Source organism: Hipposideros armiger, unplaced genomic scaffold, assembly GCF_001890085.2.
Source record: "Hipposideros armiger isolate ML-2016 unplaced genomic scaffold, ASM189008v1 scaffold_129, whole genome shotgun sequence".
Taxonomy (NCBI): Eukaryota; Metazoa; Chordata; class Mammalia; order Chiroptera; family Hipposideridae; genus Hipposideros; species Hipposideros armiger.
The window spans coordinates 2847972-2873561 of NW_017731479.1; the positions used below are offsets into that span (position 1 = coordinate 2847972).

The 25590-nt window shown below is 47.2% G+C and overlaps 1 protein-coding gene across 2 annotated transcripts in view; it reads right to left on the reverse strand.

Annotated features, from left to right (window-relative positions):
- FAM222A (family with sequence similarity 222 member A) overlaps positions 1 to 25590 on the reverse strand; it is a 57911-nt gene that overhangs the window by 8658 nt on the left and 23663 nt on the right. For both annotated transcript variants that reach the window (XM_019649154.1, XM_019649155.1), the window contains exon 2: positions 20702 to 20829. In XM_019649154.1, coding sequence (XP_019504699.1) covers positions 20702 to 20783 — 82 coding nt within the window. In that variant the 5' untranslated portion in view covers positions 20784 to 20829. The remainder of the gene's footprint in view (positions 1 to 20701; positions 20830 to 25590) is intronic.

Below are 25590 nucleotides of genomic sequence, written 5' to 3' on the forward strand. Positions count from 1 at the left end.
GCTGTTGGTGGCACTGCAAATTGGTGCAGCTACTATGGAGATCAACATGGAAGTTCCTCAAAAAAATTAAAAATAGAACTACCTTATGACCCGGCAATTCCACTTCTGGGTATTTATCCCCAAAAACCGAAATCACTCTCTTGAAAAGATATCTGCACCTTCATGTTCATTGCAGCATTATTTACAACAGCCAAGACATGGAAACATCCTACGTACCCGTCGATAGATGAATGGGTAACGAAGATGTGGTACATATACACAATGGCACATTATTTAGGCATAAGAATGAAATCTTGTCATCTGTGGCAACATGGCTGGACCTCGAGGGCATTATGCTAACTGAAATAAGTCAGACAGAGACAGACAAATACTGTATGATCTCACTTATATGTAGAATCTAAAAAATATACATTTAAAAAACCCAAGCTTATAGATACAGAGAACAGATTGGCAGTTGCCAGAGGGGGCAGGGTGGGTGGGAGAAATGGGTGAATTATTATTTTATTTTTTAGTTAAAAAAAACAAAACCAAAACAAACCAACAAACCAGCCTGAAGTGCACTGTGAGGACCTGGGCTGTTGCTCCACATTCGATGGTGGGAGCAGAGAACAGATATGACCTGACACGGGTTTTAACAGGAGCCCTCAGGCTGCTGGTTGGAAAATGGGACAGAAAAGTGGTGTCAGGAAGAAGTCCTGGAAGTAGCCTGATGGTCCCCAGGAGATGGAGCACCCAGGACGTCCTCCAGCAGAAATACACCTTGCTGGCCATGAAAACATCGCTTCTAGAAGGCTCTGACAACATGGGGAAATGTGTGCGGTACAGGTATATAGCAAGAGGGAGTTACAAAGGGGCTGGCTGTACCACCTGAGCCTTGGTCTCCCTCCTTCCCTCTCATGGGGTTCGAACCAAGGTTTGAAGAGAAAAGCCCCAGATGCCAACCGGGGCGCGGCCTGGGAAGGGGCATTTTATTTCTTTTCTGTGCTTTTCTGCAATTGCCAGTGGTAGCCACAAATGCCTGCTGCTTTAGGGTAGGGGGCAGGCTGGTGAGTCCCGTTGCTACCAGGGATCCGGCCCCTTGATGTCGGCGTCATGCAGCTGGAGTCAAAGCGTCCTCTGCTTCCCTGGGCCTTGACCAGCCTGAGGCCCTCCTTGGCTCCCTGTCCGCTATCATCAGGCCAGGTCTGCTCCTGAGCAGAGCAAGAGGGGGGTCGGCAGCCTTTTGAGAAGGCATCCCGGGGCAGGGGGGGCACATGCGGGCTGAGTCACCGACATCTGGGTTCAAATCCCGGCTCTGCTGCCTACTGACTGTGGCCTTGAGCAGGCTGCTGCCCCTCTCTTGAGCTCTGGTGTTTCTCTTGTATAACATGGGGACAATGCTACTGCTGCTGCTGACCTTGGAGAGTCTTTGTGAGGACTGTAAAGGGTGCCTACCCCTCAGTGGGCGCCGCGGTTGATGGTGACGAATTCACGAAAGCTTCGTCTGCTGCTTCCAAGCACCCAGCTGCCTCTCTGTAAAACCCTCCAATGAGGCCGTTTGTGTGAAGTCTGCGCTACTCAGGGTGCATTCTTGGCCCCAGCCACCTGGCTCAGACCGCCCTCCCACAGGCCCCTGGCCTCCTCTCACATGCCGACAGCCACCCTCTGTTGAGGATCGCCTCTGGGCCAGGCATTGTGCCAAATGCTCAGCCCCCATGGCAGCCGTGGGAGGTGTGCCCTGGGTTTCAGGAGAGGAAGTCAGATATTCAAGGAACAAGGTGTCAAGCGGGGGTTGCAAACACAAATTCCCACATGGTTTCGCTGACCACTGGAGGACAGATGGGCTGGGAACAGCTAGAAGGCCCAGGCGGGGCAGGGACGGAGGGGTTTGGGAAGGGTGTGCTCTGCCCAGAGACATTCACTTTTGAAACGATGTTCAAACACCAAGCAGTGAAGACCATACACCTGGTGGGCAGGGTGAATGTGGCCCACGGGCCATCAGTGTGAGACCTCTGATGGCACAGATCTGAGCCCTGGTCACCTGTCTCCTGGGCCCCTGCTCTCAGGTACTAGGTACCATGGAAACTGTGACTCGGGCCAGTCCTCTCAAGCTGATGCACCTTCCTTTCCTGACCAAAATCCCACTGGTCCTGTAGAGTCTGGCTTGAATGATGCCTCCTTGAGCTGGACTCCCCTCCCCGCTCATGTGGTCTGTGTCCATCTGTCTCCCATGCCCCACGCCCTGATGAGAAGTGCCCCATCTCTGGGTCCCACTAGTACCTGATCCAGAGTGATGAATCTGGGGTTGGATGGAAGGTCCACGCCATGCCTGGCACACAGTAGGTGCTTCAGTTATGTGCTAGGAGAATGAAGTAAGAGGAGTTGCCTACACCCTCTGACCTGCTGGCTCTGACCCTCTAGGTCTCAGCCGAGATGCCCCCCAACCCAGACAGCCTTTCCTGACATGGCCCCCTGCACCCCCATGTTGTAGCTGTCTGTTGACTTGTCTCCTAGGCTAGATGTGGAGGCCAGTGGAGGCAGGCCTGCTCTTTCTCACCACGCCTAAAAGAATGGGTGCAGAATCCAGCAAATTCCGTTTCAATGCCTCCGAGGCAGCCGCCAGACAGAACGTGGGCTCCCGTGTGCAGAATCAAAGGCGCCCACCCTGTGAACGGCCCCATCCCCTGCCGCCGCCTGCCTTGGCCCCCGTCTAAGTCTTGTCAGGCAATTTAAAGAGGCTGCCGTGAGTGCGGGCTAGTCCTCGCTGCCATTAAGTTAATGTTATGGGCCTTTTACAGGTGCGTTAAGTAGACACGGTTATTAACGAGTATATTAAGCCAATTAAAAGCAGCCCTCTGAGTGAGATTTAATGTTGCTACAGGGAGACGTGAAAAGTGGGGCGGGACTCAGCAGCACCCTGCCTTTCGGAAGCTGAGCAGGGGAGAGGCATGGGTGGGGGGGATGGGGGCTTTACTGTGGAGACCACAGAGGTGACAAGCTCAGGCTCCGGCTGGAATCGGGCAGCGGTGGTTTGACGCCCAGTGTTACCGCTTGATGTGAGTGACCTTGGGTAGCCACGTAATGCGACCCTCAGCCATTCATCTGTAGGGGTGAGGGGTGGACACGTCACAGTTGCTGAAGTCAGTGCAGTTCTCTGCACTGTAAGGCAGGTGGTGCTTGCTCATCAAGGGGCAGGTGGAGATGGGGGTCGGGGTGGACAGGGCAGGGGTGGAACGCCAGCCCAGAGTTCCTGGCCCCACACTCCAGGGCTCTCTGTGGCACCCCACGCATCTGCTGTGGATATATGCCAGTTCCTCAGTTACTGTCCAGCTGAATGCAGGTTCCTACCGATCCACTGGACATATCCCTGGAGAAAGTTGTTCCCCCGGCAGACCTCAGATGTTTTGGCTATGAATGGAGCTAACTGTAGCTTTTCCAAAGGAACAGTGGGAGAATTCAAGTTGTGCCAGACACACAGTAGGTGTTTAGCAAATGGCGTTTTTCTCATGTTGTTGCAAGTTTGCCCTTAAGGCTCAGGAAGTCATCGTGGGCACTATCTGTGTTGAGATGGGGAGGGACAGGCATGCATGGCTGTCCAGCACAGAAGGGGCCCCTGGGCACAGGGCCTGGCCCCAGCCCACTGGGACGAGCAGAGCAGCCCACATCTGCATTCCCCTTGGCTGAGACACTCTGCCCTTGGAAGTGGCAGCCTCCTGAATGCTCAATTAACGTGACACTAATTAGCTGGTGGCACCGACAGAATCCCTAATGAGGCTGCCCAGAAGCGGGGGTGGGGCAAGGTGGCTGGGCCAGGGCAGACACAGCTGTTCTCTGGCCTCCGCTGGGAGGGCCGTGGTGAGGGGCAGAGTGGTTGCCCCCAGCCTCCTGACCCAGGTGTCAGCTCAAGGGCCTTTGACATCAGGCTCAGGTGTGAACCCCGGTGCCCCCGTTACCAGCTGGGGCACCTCAGGGAAGCGACCACAGCTCCCTGGCCTCTGTTTCCCCTAAGGGGACAGAGAGACTACATCAGAGGATATATGTGGGAAGGCTCGGTGCTTGGTGGGTGCGTAGAAAAGGCCGGCTGCCTTCCTTCTAGCTCCCTCTGGGCCAGACGAAGCAGTACAGGGTAGTGGTCATATCACTGGGCATTACACAAAGGGTCCTCTCTCATTCTCTACCCATGTGTGTGCACACACGTGTGCACGCTCACACGTGCTGGGACATTCAGGGACATCCTGCCCAAAGACCGGCAGGCGCTCACAGGCACACACGTGTATCCACACATGCCCCCCACACCCTCTAAGCCCTGGCTGGAGCTCTGGGGTCCCTGTAGGCAGGGCTGGGAGGACTTTCATCCATCCCCAGCCTGACTTTCCTGCCCCTCACCTGAACCTCAGTTTCTCTTACCTGCTCCCTGTCTGGGCTGTGTCTCTGGGAGCCCACTCCTTACTCTCTCCCAGTCCCCAGGTCCCTCGTTTGTCTGTGTTCCTGTCCAATTGCTGCCAGTCCCTGTGTCTTCATGGCGGTTGTTTTGGCCCTGTGGAACTGTTGCCTCACCTCTCCCTCCTTCAGACCTACTCCTGTCTGTCTCCATCCACACCCAGGTTGGCTGACTTGTCTACCCCTTCCCTCCCCGCTCCAGTCTCAATCTCCAGCTCTCACTCTTGGTCCCGCCTGCCACTGGCTCCCTGCCCTTCGCCACCACTCTCATTCTGCAGTCACATCCGTGGCCATGATAAGTGCTGCAGACGCCCTCTCTCACGTTTTGGCTCATCTTGACTATTTTATGGTATATGTTGCTGAGCTTCAGTTTTTAATTTTAATATGGTTCAACTCCCCTTTTCCTTTATTTGTGCTTTTTTCTCCCCTCAGTTTGCAAATACAGTAATACCTTGGTTTGCGAGCATAATTCGTTCCAGAAACAAACTACTCGTATTGCAAGACACTGCTTATTTACCGCGTTAAAATGTTTGTTTATCTTGCGGAACACTCACTAAACAAGTTACTCGCAATCCAAGGTTTTACTGTACTTTGTATCCTAATGATATTCTCTATCATTTTCTTCAAAGAGTGCTGTGGTTCTGTTCTCCATGATACAGTGGTCCCCCCTTATCCGTGGCTTTTGCTTTCTGTGGTTTCAACCACCTGTGGGCCACCACAGTCTGAAAATATTAAATGGGACATTCCCGAAATAAACAATTCATAAGTTTTAAATTATGTGCTGTTCTGAGCAGCATGCTGAGATTTTGCACCGCCTCACTCTGTCTCACCTGGGACAGGAATCATCCCTTTGTATACGCTGCCCGCCCATCAGTCCCTTAATAGCCATATTGGTAATCAGAGAGAGAGAGACAGGGACCACATTCACCTAACTTTTATTACAATCTATTGCCATCATTGTTCTACTTTATTATTAGTTATTTTTAATCTCCTATTGTGCCTAATTTATATCAATTAAATTTTATAACGGGTATGTATGTATAAGAAAAAAAACATAGTATATTTAGGCTTCGGTACTATCTGTGGTTTCAGGCATCCAGTGGGGGTCTTGGAACATATCTGTCGTGGGGGAATATCTGATAAGGGGGGCACTACTGTGTTAGATTTTTTGTATTATATTTTTAGTCTGCCTAGAAGTCCTTTTTGTGTATGGTATGAGTTAGGGCTCCCGTGTCATTTACTCCATGTGGATAACCAGTAGTCTCAGCACTGCACATCCGTCCATCCCCAGCGATTTGTCCTTCATTGAGCTCACAGGTGTGTGGATCCATTTCTAGATACGCTGCTCCATTCCTTGGTCCCCTCTGTCCCTTTGCTGACTCCATGGTCTCAGCCTTCAGCCATGGCACTCCTGGCCCTTTCCCCACCCTTATAGTTCATTGTCAAAAGCGCCTCGGCCATTCGTGGCCCTTTGTCCTTTTCCTTATTAACTTCAACGTCAGCTTTTCCAATTACACACGCAGATGGTCAGGATGTACGGGTGGAACTGAATTTTTTCCACATCGAATCTCTGTCTATATGCATGGTGTATGTCTAAGTTTATTTAGGTCTTTAAGAATATAATTGAATGAACTTATAGTTTTCTCCATAGAGGTCATTTATCTCCTTGGTTAATTTATTTTAGATTCCTTAATAAACTATAATAGTATCATAATTTAGATAAAATGGGCAATTCCTAGATAGACAAAAATTGAATTAAGAAGAAATAGAAAATCTAAATAGACCTAGAACAAGTAAAGAGATTGAATTAGTAATCAAAACACTACCCACAAAGAAAAGCTCAGGCCAAGATGGCGTCACAGATGAATTGTACCCAACATTAAAGAGGAATTAATGCCAATTTTCTATAAAGTTTTCTAAAAAAGAGAATAGGAGGGAACCCTTGCAAACTAATTCTAACCAGACAAAGACACAACAAAATAACTGTAGATTAACATCCCATATGAATATGTATGTAAAAATCAAAATGCTAGCAAACTGAATCCAGCAACATATAAAAAGAATTATATACTATGACCAAGCAGACTTATCCCAGAAATGCAAGGTTGGCTTAACATCCAAAACTCAATTAATGTAAATACACCATATTGATAGAATAAGGGACAGCTACCACATGATCATACAAGGTCTGACAATTAAGTTCACGAACTTGTTGCAACAATGTTGCTAACCTTTTTTGATATCAGAGGGATTATTCATTATGAATTTGTACCAACTGGACAAACAGTTCACCAAATTTATTATTTGGAAGTGCTGGAAAGGCTGCGTGAAAAAGTTAGATGATCTGAACTATTTACCAACAATTCATGTCTCTTGCATCACGATAGTGCACCAGCTCACATGGTACTGTCTGTGAGGGAGTTTTTAGCCAGTAAACAAATAACTGTATTGGAACACCCCTCCCTACTCACCCAATCTGGTTCCCAATGACTTCTTTCTTTACCCGAAAATAAAGGAAATATTGAGAGGAAGACATTTTTATGACATTCAGGACATCAAGAGTAATATGATGACAGCTCTGATGGCCATTCCAGAAAAAGAGTTCCAAAATTGCTTTGAAGGGTGGACTAGGCACTGGCGTCAGTGCATAGCTTCCCAAGGGGAGTACTTCGAAGATGGCCATAGTGATATTCAGCAATGAGGTATGTAGTGCTTTTTCTAGGATGAGTTCGCAAACTTAATTGTCTCACCTCATAGACACAGAAAAAGCATTTAATGTAATCCAGCATTCCTTCATGATAAAAACACTCAAAAAACTAGGACAGAAGTAACTTCCTCAACCCGACAAAGAGTAACTAGGAAAAACCCATAGTTATCATCATATTTAATGGTAAAAGACAATGTTTTCCCTCTAAACTAAGGAACAAGACAAAGATGTCCACACTTGTCACTTCTGTTCGACATTGTACTGAAGATTCTAGCCAGGGCACTTAAACAAGAAAAAGAAATAGAAGGCATTCATATTAAAAAGCAAGAAGTAAAATTATCTGTGTTCACGACATAATCTTGCACACAGAAAATTCTATGAAAGCCACTAAAAAATTGTTAGAATAAGCAAGTTCAGCGAGTTTACAAATACAAGACCAATATACAAAAACCAATTGTATTTCTATATACTCACAATGTACAATCCAAAATGAAATTAAGAAAACAATTCTATATGCAGAAGCATCAAAAAGAATTAAATACTTAGAAATAAATTTAACAAAAGAAGAGTAAAACTTAGAATCTGAAAAACAGAAAACATTGTTGTAAGAAATAAGAAGATTTAAGTAAATGGAAAGACATCCCATGTTCATGGACTGGATGACTTCATGTCAAATGGTAATACCCCCTAAATTGATATACAGATCCAACACAACCCCTATCAAAATCCCAGATGGCTTCTTTGCAGAAATTGACAAGCTGATCTTAAAATTCATGGGACTCAAAAGAGCCAAAACAATCTTGAAAAAGAAGGAAAAGAGTTGGAGGATTCACAATTTAGAATTTCACTACTTACCCCAAAGCTACAGTAATAAAGACAGTGTGGCCCTGGCATAAGGATAGACATAATAGATCAACAGAATCGAACTGAAAATCCAGAAATAAACCTTCACATTTATGGTCAATTGATTTTTGCCAAGGGTGCCAAAACAGTTCAGTAGGGAAAGATTGGTCTCTTTAATAAATGGTGCTGGGACAAAAGATATCCACAGGCAAAAGACTGAAACTGGACCTCTTTCTTACACCATACACAAAAATTAACTCAAAATAGGTCACAAACCTGAATGTAGGAGCTAAAACCAGGAAATTCTTAAAATAAAACACAGCAAATTTTCACATCCTAGGATTAAGCAAAGCCTTCTTAGATACAACACCAAAAGCACAAGTAACCAAAGAAATTCTAACTTCATCAAAATTAAAACCTTTTGTGCTTCAAAGGACACCATGAAAAAAAATAAAACAGACAACTGTAGAATGGGAGAAAATGTTTGCAAATCATGAATCTGATAAGGGACTTGTATCTAGAATGTATATGTAAAGAGCTTCTACAACTTAATGAAAAATAACCCAATTTAAAAATGGGCAAGAGAGCAGAATAGACATTTTTTCAAAGAAGATCTACAAAGGCCAGTAAAGCACATGAGAAGACGCTCTCACATCCTTAAGTCATTAGGGAAATGCAAATCAAAACCACAATAAGATGCCATTTCATACACAGTAGGATGGCTAGAACCAGAAAGACCTGGTAAGTGTTGGTGAGGATGTGGAGAAACTGGAACCCTCGTACACCGCTGGTGGGAGTGTAAAATGGTGCAGCTGCTTTGGAAACCAGTTTGGCAGTTCCTCAAAAAATCAAGCATAGAGTTAACCATGTAACCCAGCCATTCCACTCCTTGGTATATGCACAGGCGAAATGTAAACATATGTCCACACAGGAACTCAAACGAGCGATTATAGCATTATTATTCATAATTGCCAAGAATGTGGAAACAATCCCAATGTTTGTCAGCTGATAAATGGAGAAATAAAGGATGGCATATCCATACAATGGAATATGATTCAGCAATAACAAGGAATGAAGTGCGGACACATGCTACAACGTGGATGAACCTTGAAAATAATATACTAAGCGAAAAAAAGCGAGACACAAAAAGCTACATACTATGATTCCATTTATATGAAAGGTCCAAAACAGGTAAATGTAGAAAGAAAGTAGTTTAGTGGTTGCCTAGGGCTATGATGGGGCTGTAATGGGTATCAGGTTGCTTTTGGGTATGATGAGATGTGCTGGAATCTGATAGTGGTGATGCCTGCACAGCTCTGAATTTATACTAAGAAGTCCTCGCTAGTACCCTTTGAATGGGCGAATGGTGTGGTATGTGTGTTACCATACACATAAAGCTGTTTCCCAAAAATTGTAATAGTATCTTTTTGTCAAATGTATTTTCCAGTTCTTTGTTACAGGTGTGGAGAAGGAGCCTGCTTTTGTAAATAAAGTTTTATTGGAACACATCCATGCCCATTCATGTCCATGCATCTGGGACAGTTTTCATGCTACCGTGCAGCCGAGTTGTGTGGTTAAATAGAGACTGTATGGCCTGCAGGGCCGAAAATATTGGCTCTTTACTGAAAAAGTGCGACAACTTCCATTGTAGAGGGATACAGTTGCGTTCCTGTGTTGATCTTATATTTGTGATCTTGCTGAATTCTTATTCTCTTGGGGTTTCTATGCAGATAGTTTTACTTCTCTGTAATCCTTGTAACTTGTGTATTTATGTTCCCTGTCTCATGCTCCGGCCAGGGCCTCTGTACGATGTGGAAAGGCAGTGATTTGGATCTGTCTCCTCTGATTTGTATCTCTCCTCAGGTCGGCTTGTTGTGGTTTGTGGTTGGCTTCTCTGTAATAGATGAAGGGAGTTGCCTGCCTCCCTAGTGTGCTAAGAGCTTATTTGTATTTGTTCCATCATAAAAGGGGGCTGACTGCGTCCAGCACTCTCCCAGCCCTTCGTCTCTCCGCCTGTGTCCTCGCCCAGGTTCCCTTCCCGCGGCGGGGGTGGTACTGGGCCTTCCCTCCCTCCCCCAGGCTGCACTCAGCAACAGCTACATAATTGGATCTGCTGTGCGGCCAGAGGTTTGTTTTTAATTTTATTGGAATTTTAAATTGCTTTGTTTCTTCCGTATTTTATTAGTGTCAGTGGAAGCAGCTGTACCTGCAGGAATGCTGGTGGGGCAGTGGCTGCAGCCTCTCCGGGTCAAGTTGTTCCAAGAGGGTGGGGTGAGGGGTGGGAGCTGGGGAGAAGAGCCACTCCCTGATTTGGGGGCTGCAAGCCCTGCAGAGCTTCTCATCAAGTTGAGAGAGAGAGAGGTCCGGGGACCCACTCTGCCCCTGTGGGTATGAGTGTGGGGAGAGGGGCTCCCACCCTCTGGAGGGGATGGGGGCAGGTAAAGTGTTTGAGTCTGCTACCAGGCCCTGGGGCGTCTCTCCTTCTGTTCTTATCCCCACATCACAGCGGAGTCCACGCAGGGCCAGAGAGGGCCGTTCACTCTCTTGCCCAAGACCATGCCCACTCCCCACGCAGGGCCGAGCCAGGACTTGACCCCCCCCCAGGCTGTGTTGGTCTCAAAGCTTGTGCCCTGGGGGCTCACAGGGAGGAGGGCAAGGTGGGCACGCTACCCTCACTTACAGAGGTGTAGCCTGAGGCCGCATGGCTTACCCAGGTGTGGCAGAGTGAAGGTGGAAGCGGGCATCAGTGTCCTGGGGGAGCTGCCTCCACTCCCCGCCTTGGCCTCTGCGGATGGCAGGTCCCTGAGTGCCACCCCGCCCCCACCAGCCCCCACAGTGCCTCTCTGGAGCTCACTGCACAGCCTGTACTTTTAGCAGCATGTGACTCAAAGTTTATGTATCAACATCATGAGAAAGTCAAATATTTATTAGCGGTGAAGGTCCTGAGCAGCTGAGAAAAACAGGCTTCGGTCCCAGGGTGGGGCGGGTCCTGTTTGGATCCCAGGGACCCTGGCCAGCTGGGAGGAGTCCAGGATCCTAGGCCTGCGGTGGGGGGCGGGGAGTGAACTTTCCCTCCCCCCACATCATTTTTCCTTTCTTTTCCTCCAGGTCACTTTCTCTAGTCGCCCGGAACAGGCTACAGTAGCCAGCCTCCCAGGCTCCTGGACACACAGCTGCCTGTACCCCAGGCTCCTCTACCTGCCTGACCTCAGCTTCTAGACAGGTGAGCTGCCATTTCTGGTTGGCTGGCCATGTTGAGGGCATATGTGGCTGCCGGTCCTCGTGCAGCCCCGAGTAGCCAGTCAGGCTCTGATTCCATTTTACAGGAAGAGTCGGGAGGAGATCTCAGACTGGGCCATGTCTTCCCCCACCGGGCTTCTGACATTATCATCACAGATGCTCAGAGCTGGATGGGTCCTTAGGTCCATCTGATCTGACCCTTCACGTTATAGAAGGGGAAACACGGGCCCTAAGAGGCTGACCAGCTTATCCAAGGTCATGCCCAGTAGAGACCTTTCTCCCTTGGTGAGAAACAGCACAGTTCAAGGTCTGGTGGCGAAACCCTGTCTCAATTCTGCCCAGGGGCCATACGGACAAGAGGGGGTGCTTAGGGCCTGACTGCCCAGGAGGAGAGGGCAGGAGCCTTCTCTGCCAATTGTCCAGGCCCTGACTGGCGGCAGGGTGCCCAATTCAATTTGCTTATCTCCCTTCCTGCCTCCCTCTTTCCTGTGCTCTTCAATTACAGGCAGAGACAATGTCTTTTCCAATAAGTACAAAGCTATCCAAGAGTCTGAGTGGGCAGGGGATGCAGGACGTCCTTGGTAGACCTCCGCACTCCCTAGTGCCAGCCTTGGAGCAGGCAGGAAGGACCAGCCCAGGTCATCATGCCCAGTCCCAGCTGGCAGCAAGGGGCAAGGCAGGGAACCCTGGCAACTGGCCAGCAGCAATCAAAGGTTAAAATGCACAGATCCTTTGAGCTAGCAAGTCCATCCTGGAATAATTTTTCTTTGCACACATACACACACATGTACAAAGGATGTTCATTACAGCACTGCTCAGAATAGCAAGACACTGGAAACAACCTAAATGTCCATCAACAGGGAGATGGTTAAAAATGTTATTATTCTTTATCCATGCAATGGAATACAGTGCAGCTGTTAGAATGAGGGTGCTCTTTCTGTCAGATGGGGAATAATCTCTAAGATATACTGGTAAGGAAAACAGGCAAGGAGCTGAGAAGAGTACGTAGGGGTGCAAAGGTTTACTTAAAAGGTATTTACTGCCCCTCATGTATGTGTATTTTTCAGGGGGGTAGTTAAGAAACTGCTAACACTGGTTTCCTCTGGGAAGGAGAGTTATTTTTCATCATAAATTCTTATATTTTCTGAATCGAGTGCCATGGACAATCTATTCAGTGAACTATTTAATTTTATAAAAGACAATGAGATGTGCTCCCTGGAGATCACATACAGGAGTGAAGGGGGCTGGTCATGAAAACCATTTTTCCTTGAAACTGAAGGCCCTTCCAGATGATCTGTTGTTGTTCTGCTTTTGATGAGACAAATATTTCTCTGAGGCTCTGTCTCTGAAAGAACATCAGAGGACCTTCAGGTTTGAGATGTTGATGTAACATCTTAGGTCCTCTTTCTCTCCCTAGAAATACCCTGAAAGCGACATGGAATAAAAACACAAGCTCCACTCTTGGCACAACGAGGAGATCACTAATCCCCTAAACAAAGAAACAAAAAAAGTGGACAGGCCGCCCAAAGCAATTGTGGGGCTGAGAAAGGAAGCAGAGGTAAGGTGCCATAGCTGCAGATTTCAGAAAGAGCTAGCAGTGTACACTTCCCAGATGTGAGGGACACACCCTGAGGTATAAAATCTAAACTCCTTCTGTGCAGCAGTGAAACCAGGGGTGCATCAGCTGGAAACAGAGCTCCCCTAGACTCACTTGGTTCCAAAGAGCAAAGGAGGTAGGGCTAGATAAGAAATCACACAAAGATGCCATAGTTTCAGGAACCTGTTTGTCTCTGGGGCAAGTGAAAGGAAATAGCTCGGCTGAGGGAAACTCACCTCCTCTAGAGGCAAATAATCAAAATTGAACCAGCATAGGACCGAATCAAAATATATAGAAGAAAAGTGAAGGAAAGGCAAAGCATAAGTAAAGTAATAGTTGGCAAACAAACAAACAATAAACAAACAAACAAGAAAACACAACACTTCGCATCAGAAAAATGTGGCCCCAGAAAAGATGAAGATTATGGCCAAATATTTCACTGTGAAGGAAAAGGCTTAGTAAATAATTGTTTCTATAAAGCAACAACACAAAGCAGATATACAAGAGAAGAAAAAAACATATTGCAAAAGGGGGAAATGGAATGAGTGTGAGAAAAAAAAAGGCACAGAAAACACAGGAATAAAAGCAGGAAAATGAAAAGGATGTAAGGCATTAGAAAGGCTTAATCGGAAGAGAGTACATAGGGAAGATGAGAGAAAGACAGCCAATCTATGCTCCACTGGAAAAGAAGGAAACGAAGTAACACAAGCTTTGGATCTGCCTATCAGAAGGGCACGGTGCTGTGTTCCAGGAAAAATAGACTTGGTCAACCCTAAGACACGTGCTAGTAAAGTAATGACATGAAAGACATGGAAAGATCAAAATGAAATATAAAGGAGAAAAAAAACAGGCTTCAACTTCTCCATGGCAATAGCCAACATTAGAATAGAACAGATCAAGGTCTGCACAACTCCTCGAGGAAACATAGTGGCCCAGAGATTACCTTTTACTCATTCAAGTAGAAAAGTGACAGACAGGGGCCGGCCGAGTGGCTCAGTTGGTTAAGAGCACGAGCTCTGAGCAACAGGGTCACCGGTTTGATTCCCACATGGGCCAATGAGCTGCGCCCGAGCTGAGCTGCTGCTGAGCTGCCAACAGGTGGTAGGATGGCTCAGCTGGTGAGAGCATGTGCTCCTAACAACAAGGTTGCCTGTTTGACTCCCGCATGGTATGGTGGGCTGTGCCCACCCGCAACTAAGATTGAACACGACACCTTGAGCTGAGCGGCCATGAGCTGCCAACAGGCGGCCGGATGGTGACTGGACTTGGAGCTGAGATAGCTTTGCCCTCCACAACTAAGATTGAAGGACAACAATTTGGCTGTTCCCTTTCCCCGATTCCCCAACACTGTTCCCCTCCACCAACTCCCCAGTAAAATCTTCAGACAGACAGTTCTGAACATGCAGGAACTCCAGGAATGCTGTTCTCCTGAGACCTTAAGCCATAGGCTAGAGGGCCAGCTTCAGATGCTGGGAGACTAAGGCAGGAGTACTGGTGGTGAGCACTGGCCCTATTTATCCAGAAGACTCAGACTGCAACTACTGTGGGACTGTTGTAATGTAACCAGATGCTATCATTACAAATCCTAGGAGAGTAATGGTATCTCTGATAACAGAAGGGAGGGGACAAGGAAAGGAGACAGTAATATAAGTACATGGATGTCCTCATTTTTAATAGCTGGGATCAAAGGACATCATCTAAAGCTGATGTCAGGTAATAGAGGTGTAAAGGTTTGAAATGAACTCTAAGAAAATGTTGTAGAAAGAAAAAGGAAATACAGTTGGCCCTCAATTAAGATATTTTGTATATATTTTATATGTATTATATACTGTATTCTTACAATAAAGTAAGCTAGAGAAAAGAAAATGTTACTAAGAAAATCGTAAGGAAAACACATTTACAGTACTGTATGTATTTATTGAAAAAAAATCCACGTATAAGCGGACCCATGTGGTTCAAACCTGTGTTGTTCAAGGGTCAACTGTACACTAATTACATCATTTTATTCATCTTAGGGAAAGTAATAGATACTGTTCCAAAGAAATAGAGAATTAGGGTGTTATTTAAAGTTACACCACTAGAACAAAAACACCAACTTTCCTCATGATTAGGAAGGGCACAAGAGAATGCAAAAAACACAGATCACATAGGGAAAGACTTTTAAAAGCAATTAAAACAAAGCACAAAGTGATTGAATTAAGATGAGACATCTGTCATATCAATAAATGTGAATTGGCCCAACTCTCAAAAAATTTAAAAAGGCATTCAGATTGCATCACAAAGCTTAATCGAACTCTATAGTATATGAGTCACATCTAAACAAAATAATTCCGAAAGGCTGAAATAAAAGGATTAGCAAAAAGTGTGAATTAAAAGAACAGAGGTTATCATCTTAACAGATAAAATTGAATCTGCTCCTAAAGTATTAAATACAGCAAAGAAGGATGTAATTCACTATAAAGATTTAAGGTATTAATATCTATGTGTTAAGTAACATTGTATCACCACTTCTAAGGCCAAACATATGGGTGCTACAAGAGAAAACAGGCTTGGGCCGGCCGAGTGGCGCGATGGTTAAGAACTGGCTTGGGATGCCAGAAGGCCCCGGTTCGGATCCCACATATGAGAGGGCCAGTAACACTGCCCTCTACAGCTAAGGTGCTGAACAACAGCTCAACCTGGAGCTGGGCTGCCGTGAGTCGCCGGCGACGGTGTAGGCTGCAGCCCCTGTGGTAGTGGGCTGCTATGGGCTACTGTGTGTAGCCAGCAGCCAGTGTGAGTGGGCAGCAGCTGCCGTGAGCGGCCGTCCAGAAGCCGGCGACTGGTCTGCCTTGCCCAGGAAGAGCTCAATGATGGTGCCAACATGGGCCAGTGAAGCAATGTCCTCCACAATTAGACTGAAGAACAGAAGGACAGCAACTTGTCTGTTCCCCTTCCCCCAATTCCCCAGCACTGTTCCCATCCCCCCAATTCCCCAATAAAAAAAAAATCTAAAAAAAAAAAAACAGGCTTGAACATGGCAATAGGCATCTAATTCATTTCTTTAAGTGACAGGTAAGTAAGGATATATAGAAAACCTAACTAACATAATTAATAGAGTAGATATTAATATAATTGGTATATACCAAATTCTGAATCCTGAAAACAGAACCACCACATCTTCTTTTCAAGTCCCCATAAAAATAAGTCTCAAAACTCACAAACATTACCATATATTGCAAAGAAAACTTTGGTAAAGTACAAAAAAGTAGAGATTATAGACAACATTATTTGATCATAATGCAACAAAACTAGAAAAAAACAAAACACAAAGCACCTATTGCCTGGGTAAGAGGTGGAACTCAAATGAGCCTTAGGTCAAAGAAGAAATCGAAGCCAAAATTATAAAATATCTAGAAAAAATGATAATAAAATGCTAATGGGTTGTAGGAAAAGTCATGATACATTTTTGCAATGAAAAACATAGAAAAATACTTCATGACTTTTCTGACAACCCAATACATATTAGAGCCTATAGGATATAGCTAACTAAAGCAGTGTTCAGAGAATTCATACCCTTAATTTTCTCTTTTTTTCTTGTTTATCAGTATAAAGATTTAAGCCTCTATCTCAAATTAAAAAATAAAGAAAGCAGGAAGGAGATTTTTTTTTAAAGATTTTTATTGGGGAATTGGGGGGATGGGAACAGTGCTGGGGAATTAGGGGAAGGGGAGCAGACAAGTTGCTGTCGTTTTGTTCTTCAGTCTAGTTGTGGAGGACGTTGCTTCACTGGCCCAAGTTGGCACCATCATTGCGCTCTTCCAAGGCGAGGCACATCAGTCGCCGGCTTCTGGACGGCCGCTCACTGCGGCTGCTGGCCGCTCACACTGGCTGCTGGCTACACACGGTAGCCCATGGCAACCCACTGCCACAGGGACTGCAGCCTACGCCGTCACCAGCGACTCACGGCAGCCCAGCTCCAGGTTGAGCTGTTGTTCAGCATCTTAGCTGTGGAGGGCAGTGTCACTGGCCCTCATATGTGGGATCCGAACCGGGGCCCTCTGGCGTCCCAAGCCAGTTCTTAACCATCGCGCCACTCGGCCGGCCCAGGAAGGAGATTTTAATAAAGACACGAATTAATGAATTAGAAACCAGAAAGGGGTAATTACTAATAAATAAATCCTAAAGATGGATCTTTAGGAATAAGGGATAGATAACCTCATTAGCTAATGAGAAAAAAAATGAGGAGAAAGAAGTACAAAATATATAAGAAATAGGGTGAAATAATTATTTAAAAGAATTGTAAATTATTGTGTTCAATCTCATGCAAATAAATTTGAAAACCTGGATAAAAGAAATACTTTTCTAGAGAAATATAATTTACTAAATTCATTCAAGGAGAACAATTAACACAAATAAATTATTACAGAAGAAACCAGAGAACATTATCAAAAAGCTACCCACCCAACCCATGTAAATGCACTAGCATAGACTGTTTCAAGGAGGATCAACCAATCTTTAAGGAACAGATCATCTATTTCTACTTAAACTGTTACAAAATCTATTTCTACTTAAACTGTTATAAAGCTTAGAGAAAGAAGGAAATCCTCCATTCTCTTTATGAAGTGAGCATAACACTGATAGCAAAATCCTCCCAAAACATTGTTCCACAAAAAGAAAACTAAAGACTACTCCCATTGATGATATTGAGGCAAAACTCCTAAGTAAAAGAGCAAATCCAATCCCTCAGTAATTAAAAAGAAATAGTCACCATAACCAAGTGGGATTCAACTAGGAATGCAAGGATGGTTCAATATTAAGAAATCTATATCATTATTCCTATTGATAGATCAAAGGGAAAAAACCCCACATGATCATCTTCATAGACACTGAAAAGGCATTTGGTAAACTTCAACTTCCATTTTTGATTTTTAAAATTATTAATAAAACAGGGATAGATGGATGCTTATTTAACCTGATAAAATATCTGCCTCCAAAACAGCATTTTGCTAATGGAGTAATCCTAGAAGCTTCTCGTTCAAGTCAGGGACAAAGCAAGACTGTCTACTGTCACCATTATTATTTTTCATTGTTCCAGGGATAGAAGGCAACACCATTAAAAAGACAAAGAAATTAACGTATAAAACTTCCAAAGTAGGAGGTAAAATGATCATTTGCAAGTGATATGATAGCATAACTAGAAAACCTAAGAGACTAAATTAAAAAACCATTACAAACAGAAGATTTCAGTAAGGTGGTAGGACTTAATAGCCTTTATATAAACAACCTCCATTTATGGAAGAAAAGAGTAGCCAAAAAAGGCTATCCAGAAGATATAAACTTAGAAAATGTACAAGATCTAAATGAAGCAAAATATTAAAACATTCCCAAGGGACACACAGGAAAATGTGAACAAAGAGAAGGGTATATCATGTTCTTGGAAGGAAAGATATCATCATCAAAATGGCATTTCTTCCTAAATTAATAATTTATAAATTTAATGCAGTCCCAGTAAAAACACAAACAGGATTTTTGTTCTTACCTAGACAAGATGATTCTATAGTTCAGACAGAGAAAAAAATAGAACATCAAGGAAATTCTGCACAGGGGGTTGGTGAATGACAAGGAACACACACCACCAAATATGAAAATGTTTTACACATGCTACAATATGGATGGACCTTGAAAACATTCTGTTAAGTGAAAGAAGCCAGTCACAAAAGGCCACATATCATATGATTCCCTCCTTATGAGAGTCCAGAATATGGGAATCTCTAGAGAAAGAAGCAGATGGGGGACTAAGGGAGTGACTGCTAATGGGCAAGGGTTTTTTCTTGAGGTGATAAAAATGCTCTAAAATTGACTGTGGTGATGGCTGCAAAATTCCGTAAATATCCTAAAAACCATTGAATTGTACACTTCAAATGCGTGGATTGTATGGTATGTGAGTTACATCTCAATAAAACTGTTAAAAAAATTTTTAATGTATTATAATGCTACAATAATTAAAACATTATTGCACTGGGGTGGCCAGTTAGCTCAGTTGGTTAGAGCGCAGGCTCATAACACCAAGGTTGCCAGTTCGATTCCTACCTGGGCCACTGAGTTGCACCCTCCACAGCTAGATTGAAACAACTATTTGACTTGGAGCTGAACAAACAAACATTATTGCACTGATGCTTAATTACACTTGAATCGACACCTCCCACTTGACACCAGATAAATTACAAAACAATCACATATCATATATTTAAAAAATTAAACTGCAAAAGAACTAGAAGAAACCCTGGGGGAGCTGGGGTTTCTGTTTTTGTTTGTTTGTTTGTTTTTTTGTTTTTAATAATTTCAGCATGAGGAGGGCATTATAAGTATGACACAAAATCCAAGGTCTAATTCCATCATATACAAAGAGCTCCTACAAATCAATAAGTACAAAAACAACCCAATTGGTAAAATGGATCAACGAGATGGATATATAAGTCCGTCAGACTACATCTATTAAAATTACAAATGCACATACCTTTGACACAGTGTTTCCACTTCTAGAAATGTATCCTGTTGTTTTATTCACACCATTGTGGTTGTTTACTGCTGCGTTGCTTTTAATAGCAACAGGTTGGGTATGGTTCTACTTAGGGGACTAGGCAAATAAATTATGGATCTTCCTTGCTATGGAAGACTGTATGGCAAAAGAACGAGGAAGCTCTTTAGATGCTGACATACAGGATGTATTGCTAAGTGAAAAAGGTGCAGGGTAGCATGTACACACGTTTGATGGGACGTGCATAAAACGCCTTGGAAGGACACACAGGAAGCTGATGCCATTGGCTGCCTCTGGAAGTAAACGGGGCTGGACAACGTGGGGAGAAGGAGGCTTTTGTCTGTACACCCCTTCATTCCTGTGGGGTACTGGACCATGTGAATGTATTACCACGTCTGAAGATACATATTAAAAAAGAAAACAGCAACAGTGTAAGCACACTGATAAATGGCAACTGATCCTGTGCTGTAGGACAGAGGTGATAGGGAGGGGTGGGGACTGTGGTGAACTGGAGACGGGTCCCCTTTAAAGAGGCAATAGTTCAGTTCTAACCAATGGCTGCTATAGGAACACAGGCCTATGTTTCCTGATCCTCTGATTTTTTTTCAGGAGACACCAGAAAGCCAGGTTTTTATACAAATCTCTCTGTTTTTAAATGTTTCCAAATTCTTCAAAACTAAAAGCGAAAAAAAACAAACAAAAAAACCCCCCCACGAAATAACAACAAAACCCTAAGGTGGCTAAAAACGATCAGATCAGAGGGTTTGGGATCCCTATCTGAGGTAGTCAAGGAGGACAGACCCCTGGAGGTACCAAGTCCAGCTCCCTGATCTGACACATTGAACATGCCAGGCCCATAGAGGGAGAGGACATGCCACAGATCACACAGCGAATCAGGCCCTGAGCTGGGATCCCATTCAGGACTATTTGCTTCCATCTTATCGTACTGTCTGCTAATGCAGGAAACGATGGTGAGCGAGACAGACATGGCTTCTAGTAGGGTTACAGGAGAGGCTGGAGCTGGGGCCACGGTGCTGGCGGTAGTCAGAGAAGGCTGCTGGGAAGGAGGCCATGCCCAGCGGGAGCTGGCCAGACAAAGGGAGTGGGTGCCATTGTGGGGGAGGCACTCCGAGGAGGCAGCACAGCATGGGCAAAGGCCAACAGGGACACAGAGAGTTTCAGACAGGGCTGGGGTGTGGAGGGCATTCCCTCCCTGCACGGGGACTGCCCTGCAAAGGCCTGAGGGGGGACAAGCTTGGTGTGTGCAGGAACAGAAAGAGAGCCCTGTGGGCTCAGAGTGGGCCGAGGAAGGGGAGAGGCGGAGGGGGCTGGGGCGGCAGAGAGGGCATTGTGCAGGGTGACGGCTCCCACTCACACTTGCGCAGCTCCAGGCTCTTGCTCGGGCAGGCCAGGTGTTGGCCTGGTGGGTTCTGGGTCCTCTGCAGACAGGCCAGCATGGCTGAGCTGGGGGCCTGCGGTGCGGCTCACTCTGCGGCAGGGTCCCTGTGAGGAGGGAGATGACGTGCTTGTCACACAGGCTGCCCATGTCCACCTCCCACCTCCCTCAGCTGGGACTCACTGCCAGCAGCCTCTCCACTACCCTGCAGAACGTTGAAGACTTTCAGAGCACACACCCTTCCTCCCTTATTTGACAGATGAGGACAAGAGACACCGAGAGGCTCCTGCATGGCCTCACTGGAGGGAAAAGGACCCAGCTCCCCCGAGTGCTGGGTTTCTACCACGACGGGGCCAGAACTGCTGAGAGGGTGGGTCGCCTCCTCCAAGGGGCTTCCCTGATGCCCAAGGTCCACTCAGTTCCTCACCCCTCCATGTTTTCTCAGCAAGCTGGAGGTGGTGGCTTCCAGCGCCCTTGTAACCACCTGTAAGCAGATCTGTACTCTTACCCGCCCCCCCCCCCCCCCCCCCCCCCGCTTCAGCCTTGAGCTCCTGGAGGGCACAGACCCCATCTGGTCATCTTTGGAACCTGCATGGAGGGGTGCCCAGGAACTGCCAGTGGGCGCACAATGTTCCAGTTTATTGAAGTTGGTCTGCCCCTCGTCTGGGGTATTCTCACATCACCTTGGAGGGGCCGTGTCCAGGATGGCATCCCTGAGAGAACAAGGGGGCTCCAACCCTGACCCAGGTCAAGCCTGACCTTGATCTCAGACTGAGCCCTGAGCCCAGGTCCCAAGGGCCACCAGGGCTCCCTGACCGAGTTCCCTACCCAGGCTGGGCAGAGGTCCCCAGAGGTGGCAGCTCAGATGCGACTCCAGACAGGTCCACGTTTGCTCGCTTACCCCCAGAGTCAGATGCCTGGCGTTCACATGGAAATGTGCATTTATTCTCACAAAACCCACTTTCCTGAGAACCCAGAGTGCCTGGGGAGCAGGGTGATACAGGCAAGGCCTGCCCTGGAGGCCATGGGAGAAGGTGGGGCTTTTTCCCTGCCAGGTCCTTCCCTTCCTTTCTTCCTAGTAAGGAGACAGCAGGCCCAGGGTGAGCTGAACCCTGGACACCCCTGATGTCCAACCAGCCCGGGCGCCCCATCCCTATGACCTCCTGACCCTACCCCACCCCCACACCCCAAGTCCCAAGCAGCCAAGCTCAGCCAACTCAATCCTCATGCTGGTTTTAAAAAAGAAAGAGTGTATATATGTGTGTGTTGGGGGGGGGGAGGGTAGGGAGGGCGGTTTAGGGGGAAGAAAAGGAAGTTATTTAATACTAAACAGGTGTCTGGAGCCCTAAATTCTGCCGCTTTCTTCTAATAATGAAGTATTCATGAGGAAAAGCCTTTTTTCCCCTACTTTCTTAAGATACTAATTTCACAACAAGCTCCTTGTTACCACGCAATTATTCCAATCTTGTATTTCCCCGAGACGGTTGCAGCCTCCTGTCTGTCCTGGCCTCTTGGTAAATGAAAGACAATCACGTAACCACCTTTCATTATGCTCTATTTTACTTTCAGCAAAGGTACCCTGAAAGAAATGATTTACACTGAAAGGGACTTTTATTCAGTTTCAAAACCAATTTTCTCCTATTACTGTCTAAAAAAAAAAAAAACAAGAGAGAGAGAAAGTAGGGGATAGATGGGGGAGGGTAGGTGGTTCTCATCCTTCCTCTACCCCCCAATCGCCAGCTTTAACGCAGCGACACAGTAAAAGCTACAGTATCCACTTTCCGGCTTTGATTTCTGGTAATTTTAAAATATGCCATTACAATCAGGCAGAAATTATACAGTTTAAAAAGGGAATGAAGTGGGGCTTATTGCAGAGATGAAAGCCCTTGACTGAGGGAATGAGGCACCGGCTCCTTGGGGACCTGGGACACGAGCAGGTGGTGGGAGCAGGCCTCATGGGGGCCCTTTTGGACACCGCCGCACACATGGGCACGCTCTGCCCCTTGCGGACACTCGGGGACATTTGGATACGCCGCCCACCATACTGGGTGTCCACACACACCAGTACTTGCTCACTGCATGTTTTCCTGCAGATGGGCATACCACTGTTGCACCCTTGCCCACACCACGTGACACACCCTTCCACGCCCTCTGGCACCCTCTCACGCACACACTCACAGTCCACAGACGCACAGACACACACCCCTGGAAGGTAAGAGGCCAGTGGCTACCCCACAGCATGGCCTCTCTCCCCCACTCCAGCCCAGTGCAGCACCCACCTCTTGCCGCTCTGATGCAGGAGTTGATGGAGAAGGCCAGCTCCCTCCTCTGTCCCAAGCCTCTCCCTCCCCAGATGGGGAAACCCAAGCCAAAGGGAAGCAGCACCCTGCCCAGCGGCACCCAGCCGGCAATGGCTGGGTGAACCTGCTCCCTCACCCCTGGGCTACACTGCTGTCCACTGCCCGGGGCAGTGCTGGGCTGGAGAGGAGGGAGGCCAGCAATCTGGTGTGCTGAGGAAACCGGGGCTGGACGTCTGAAGCCTCCCCCAGCCCAATTCCCGCTGTGCGACCCAAAGGAAGCTACTGACCCTCTCTTACAAAAGTGGCTCCATGACCCCTCCCAGGTCATTTTCCTCCGGGTCCTGGACTGGCACAGCCCCACCTCTGGAGGTCCTCCCCACCTCTGGCCTTTAACCAGGTGCCAGGGGCCCAGAAACCCAGCCCCTCTCCAGCCCCACCCCCCACAAGTCCCCACTGCCATGCATCCCAGCATGCTTAGCAGCTGAAAAGGGCAGGCTGGGGGCTATACTTGTTAGCAGGTGAGGGGCAGGCTGTATGTTCTGGGGCCTCTCTGGAACCCGCTCTCCTGCCCTTCCAGTCGGACTCTGGTTTTCAGAATGCACTGATAATGGACACCCAGGCAGTTCTGGGAGGCAAGAGGTTACCTGCCCCAACTCGGGGCACAATTCCCCTGAGGTCTCAGCTCTGCTTTTCCGGTGCAGCCAGCCACCTGCATTCACCCCTTACTTCTAGAGACCCAGCAGGCAGGGAGGGCCCTGCAGCCTGAGAGATGGTCTTCACTTAGAGAGGAGGGATTTTTCTCTCTCTGTACCCCCGGTTCCCCCAATTCACTGCCCATTCTCCCAGGAACCCCGTGTCCTGCTGCTGGGGCAGGTGGGGATCCAGGGTGGGAGTGGGACGAGGGCCACCTGAACATGAGGACGCGTGAACCACCAGCTCCAGTTTCTATATCGTCCCCACCATCTACACACAAGATCAAGTCAGACCCCTCTTCTTGGCCTTTAATACTTTTCTCGGGCCTCAGACTAGAAACCAACCCTCGTTGCCTGGCCCTTAGGCCCCCATAACCTGCCACCCTCATCTCCCCTAGCTTCCTCTTAGCCCTCCCTCCAGCCTGGCTGCCTCACACCTTCAAGCCTTTGCCTGTGCCGGTCCCTCTGCCTCCCCACCTCCGGGCACCCTCCCTCACAGCCCTAACACACCAAGTTGTAACTGCCAGTTTTCATGTCTGGCTATCTCCACCGGACTGAGTTTCTCAGGGGCAAGGACCATGTCGTATTTGTCTTTCTCCCCAATGCCTGGCAAACAGTAACCTTTTAGTAAGCAGGTGTTGAATGAATGGCTGAATCAATGAACTGGTGATTGTCAGATGACGTGACCGAGGCCCAGAGAAGCCAACCACCCTGCACAAGGTCACACAGCAAGCTGGGGACAGAACCGGGGCCAGCACCTAAAACACTCATGATCCTCCCACGACCCCACCCTGCCCCTTCTCTGCATAGCATCATCCCATCTGCAGAAAGCTAGCCCCTCAGAGCCCCCACCCACACTCATTACTCCCCCAGCCAGGGACCATCCTGGGAGCTCTGCTCATTTTGAAACCCTATCTGCAAATCGGGCTGTTTATAAGCCCAAGGTCTTTTGTGACTTTAATAATAAAAAAAAAGGGGGGAGGGGGAAGTGTGGCAAGCCTCGCTGATTAGAATGCTTTGGCACCATCCCTGACATGGGGGCTGATAAGACACCTTATCTCAGAGGCACCCCTAGGAAAAGGTCCCCTCCACTAGATAACGCCCCCAGCTGTCGATATGCCCTTTCATAGCTAAGGATTTAGATAAAGGAAATGTGACAGGGGAGGGGAAAGAAAGGAAGGAACTTTCCAAGTCCAAGGAGGAATTGAGTCTGTGCTGCTTGTCTTGGCAGAACAATGCATAGGAGAAGGATGTCTAAAGGCTCTTTATTTTTATTAAAAGAACAGGGAATTGGGGCTTGGGGCCCTGCCTGCCTTTTGTCATCTCTCCCTTTCTGTCTGGCTTTGGGGACCCCCAGGCCAGTGGGAGGGGGTAACTCAAAATTAACAACCCCCCCCACGAGTACTAATAATAGCAGTGCCATTTACCAAATGCTCCCTCTGTGCCACACCCCATGTGCATCCTGTCTGGTATACCTCACCACATCCTCCTAGCAGCCTCTGTGGTGGGTTCTGTTTTCAGTCCCATTTTACAGATTAGGAAATGGTCACAGAGAGGGGAAGGAATCTGCACAACGTCACACAGCTTTCAGGTGGCAGAGCCTGAGGGTGTCAACCCCCACCAGAGCTGCACGCTCAGCCCCACACTGTACAGCCCCCACTCCTGGCTGTGTCGTGGTTGGGGGCCTGTCAGCCTCTAGCTCCCAGACAGCTAGGCAGTGCGGAGCAGAAGCCAAGGCCTGCTTCTCCTCGGTGCCCAAACCTACTTTGATTCTACTCCAAGAAGGGCTGGGTCACGGAGAGGGAGGAGGTGAGAGGAGGAGGAGGAGAGGCGGTGGCTCCCAGGAGGCCGCTTATCCCATAAACTCACGGAGGAC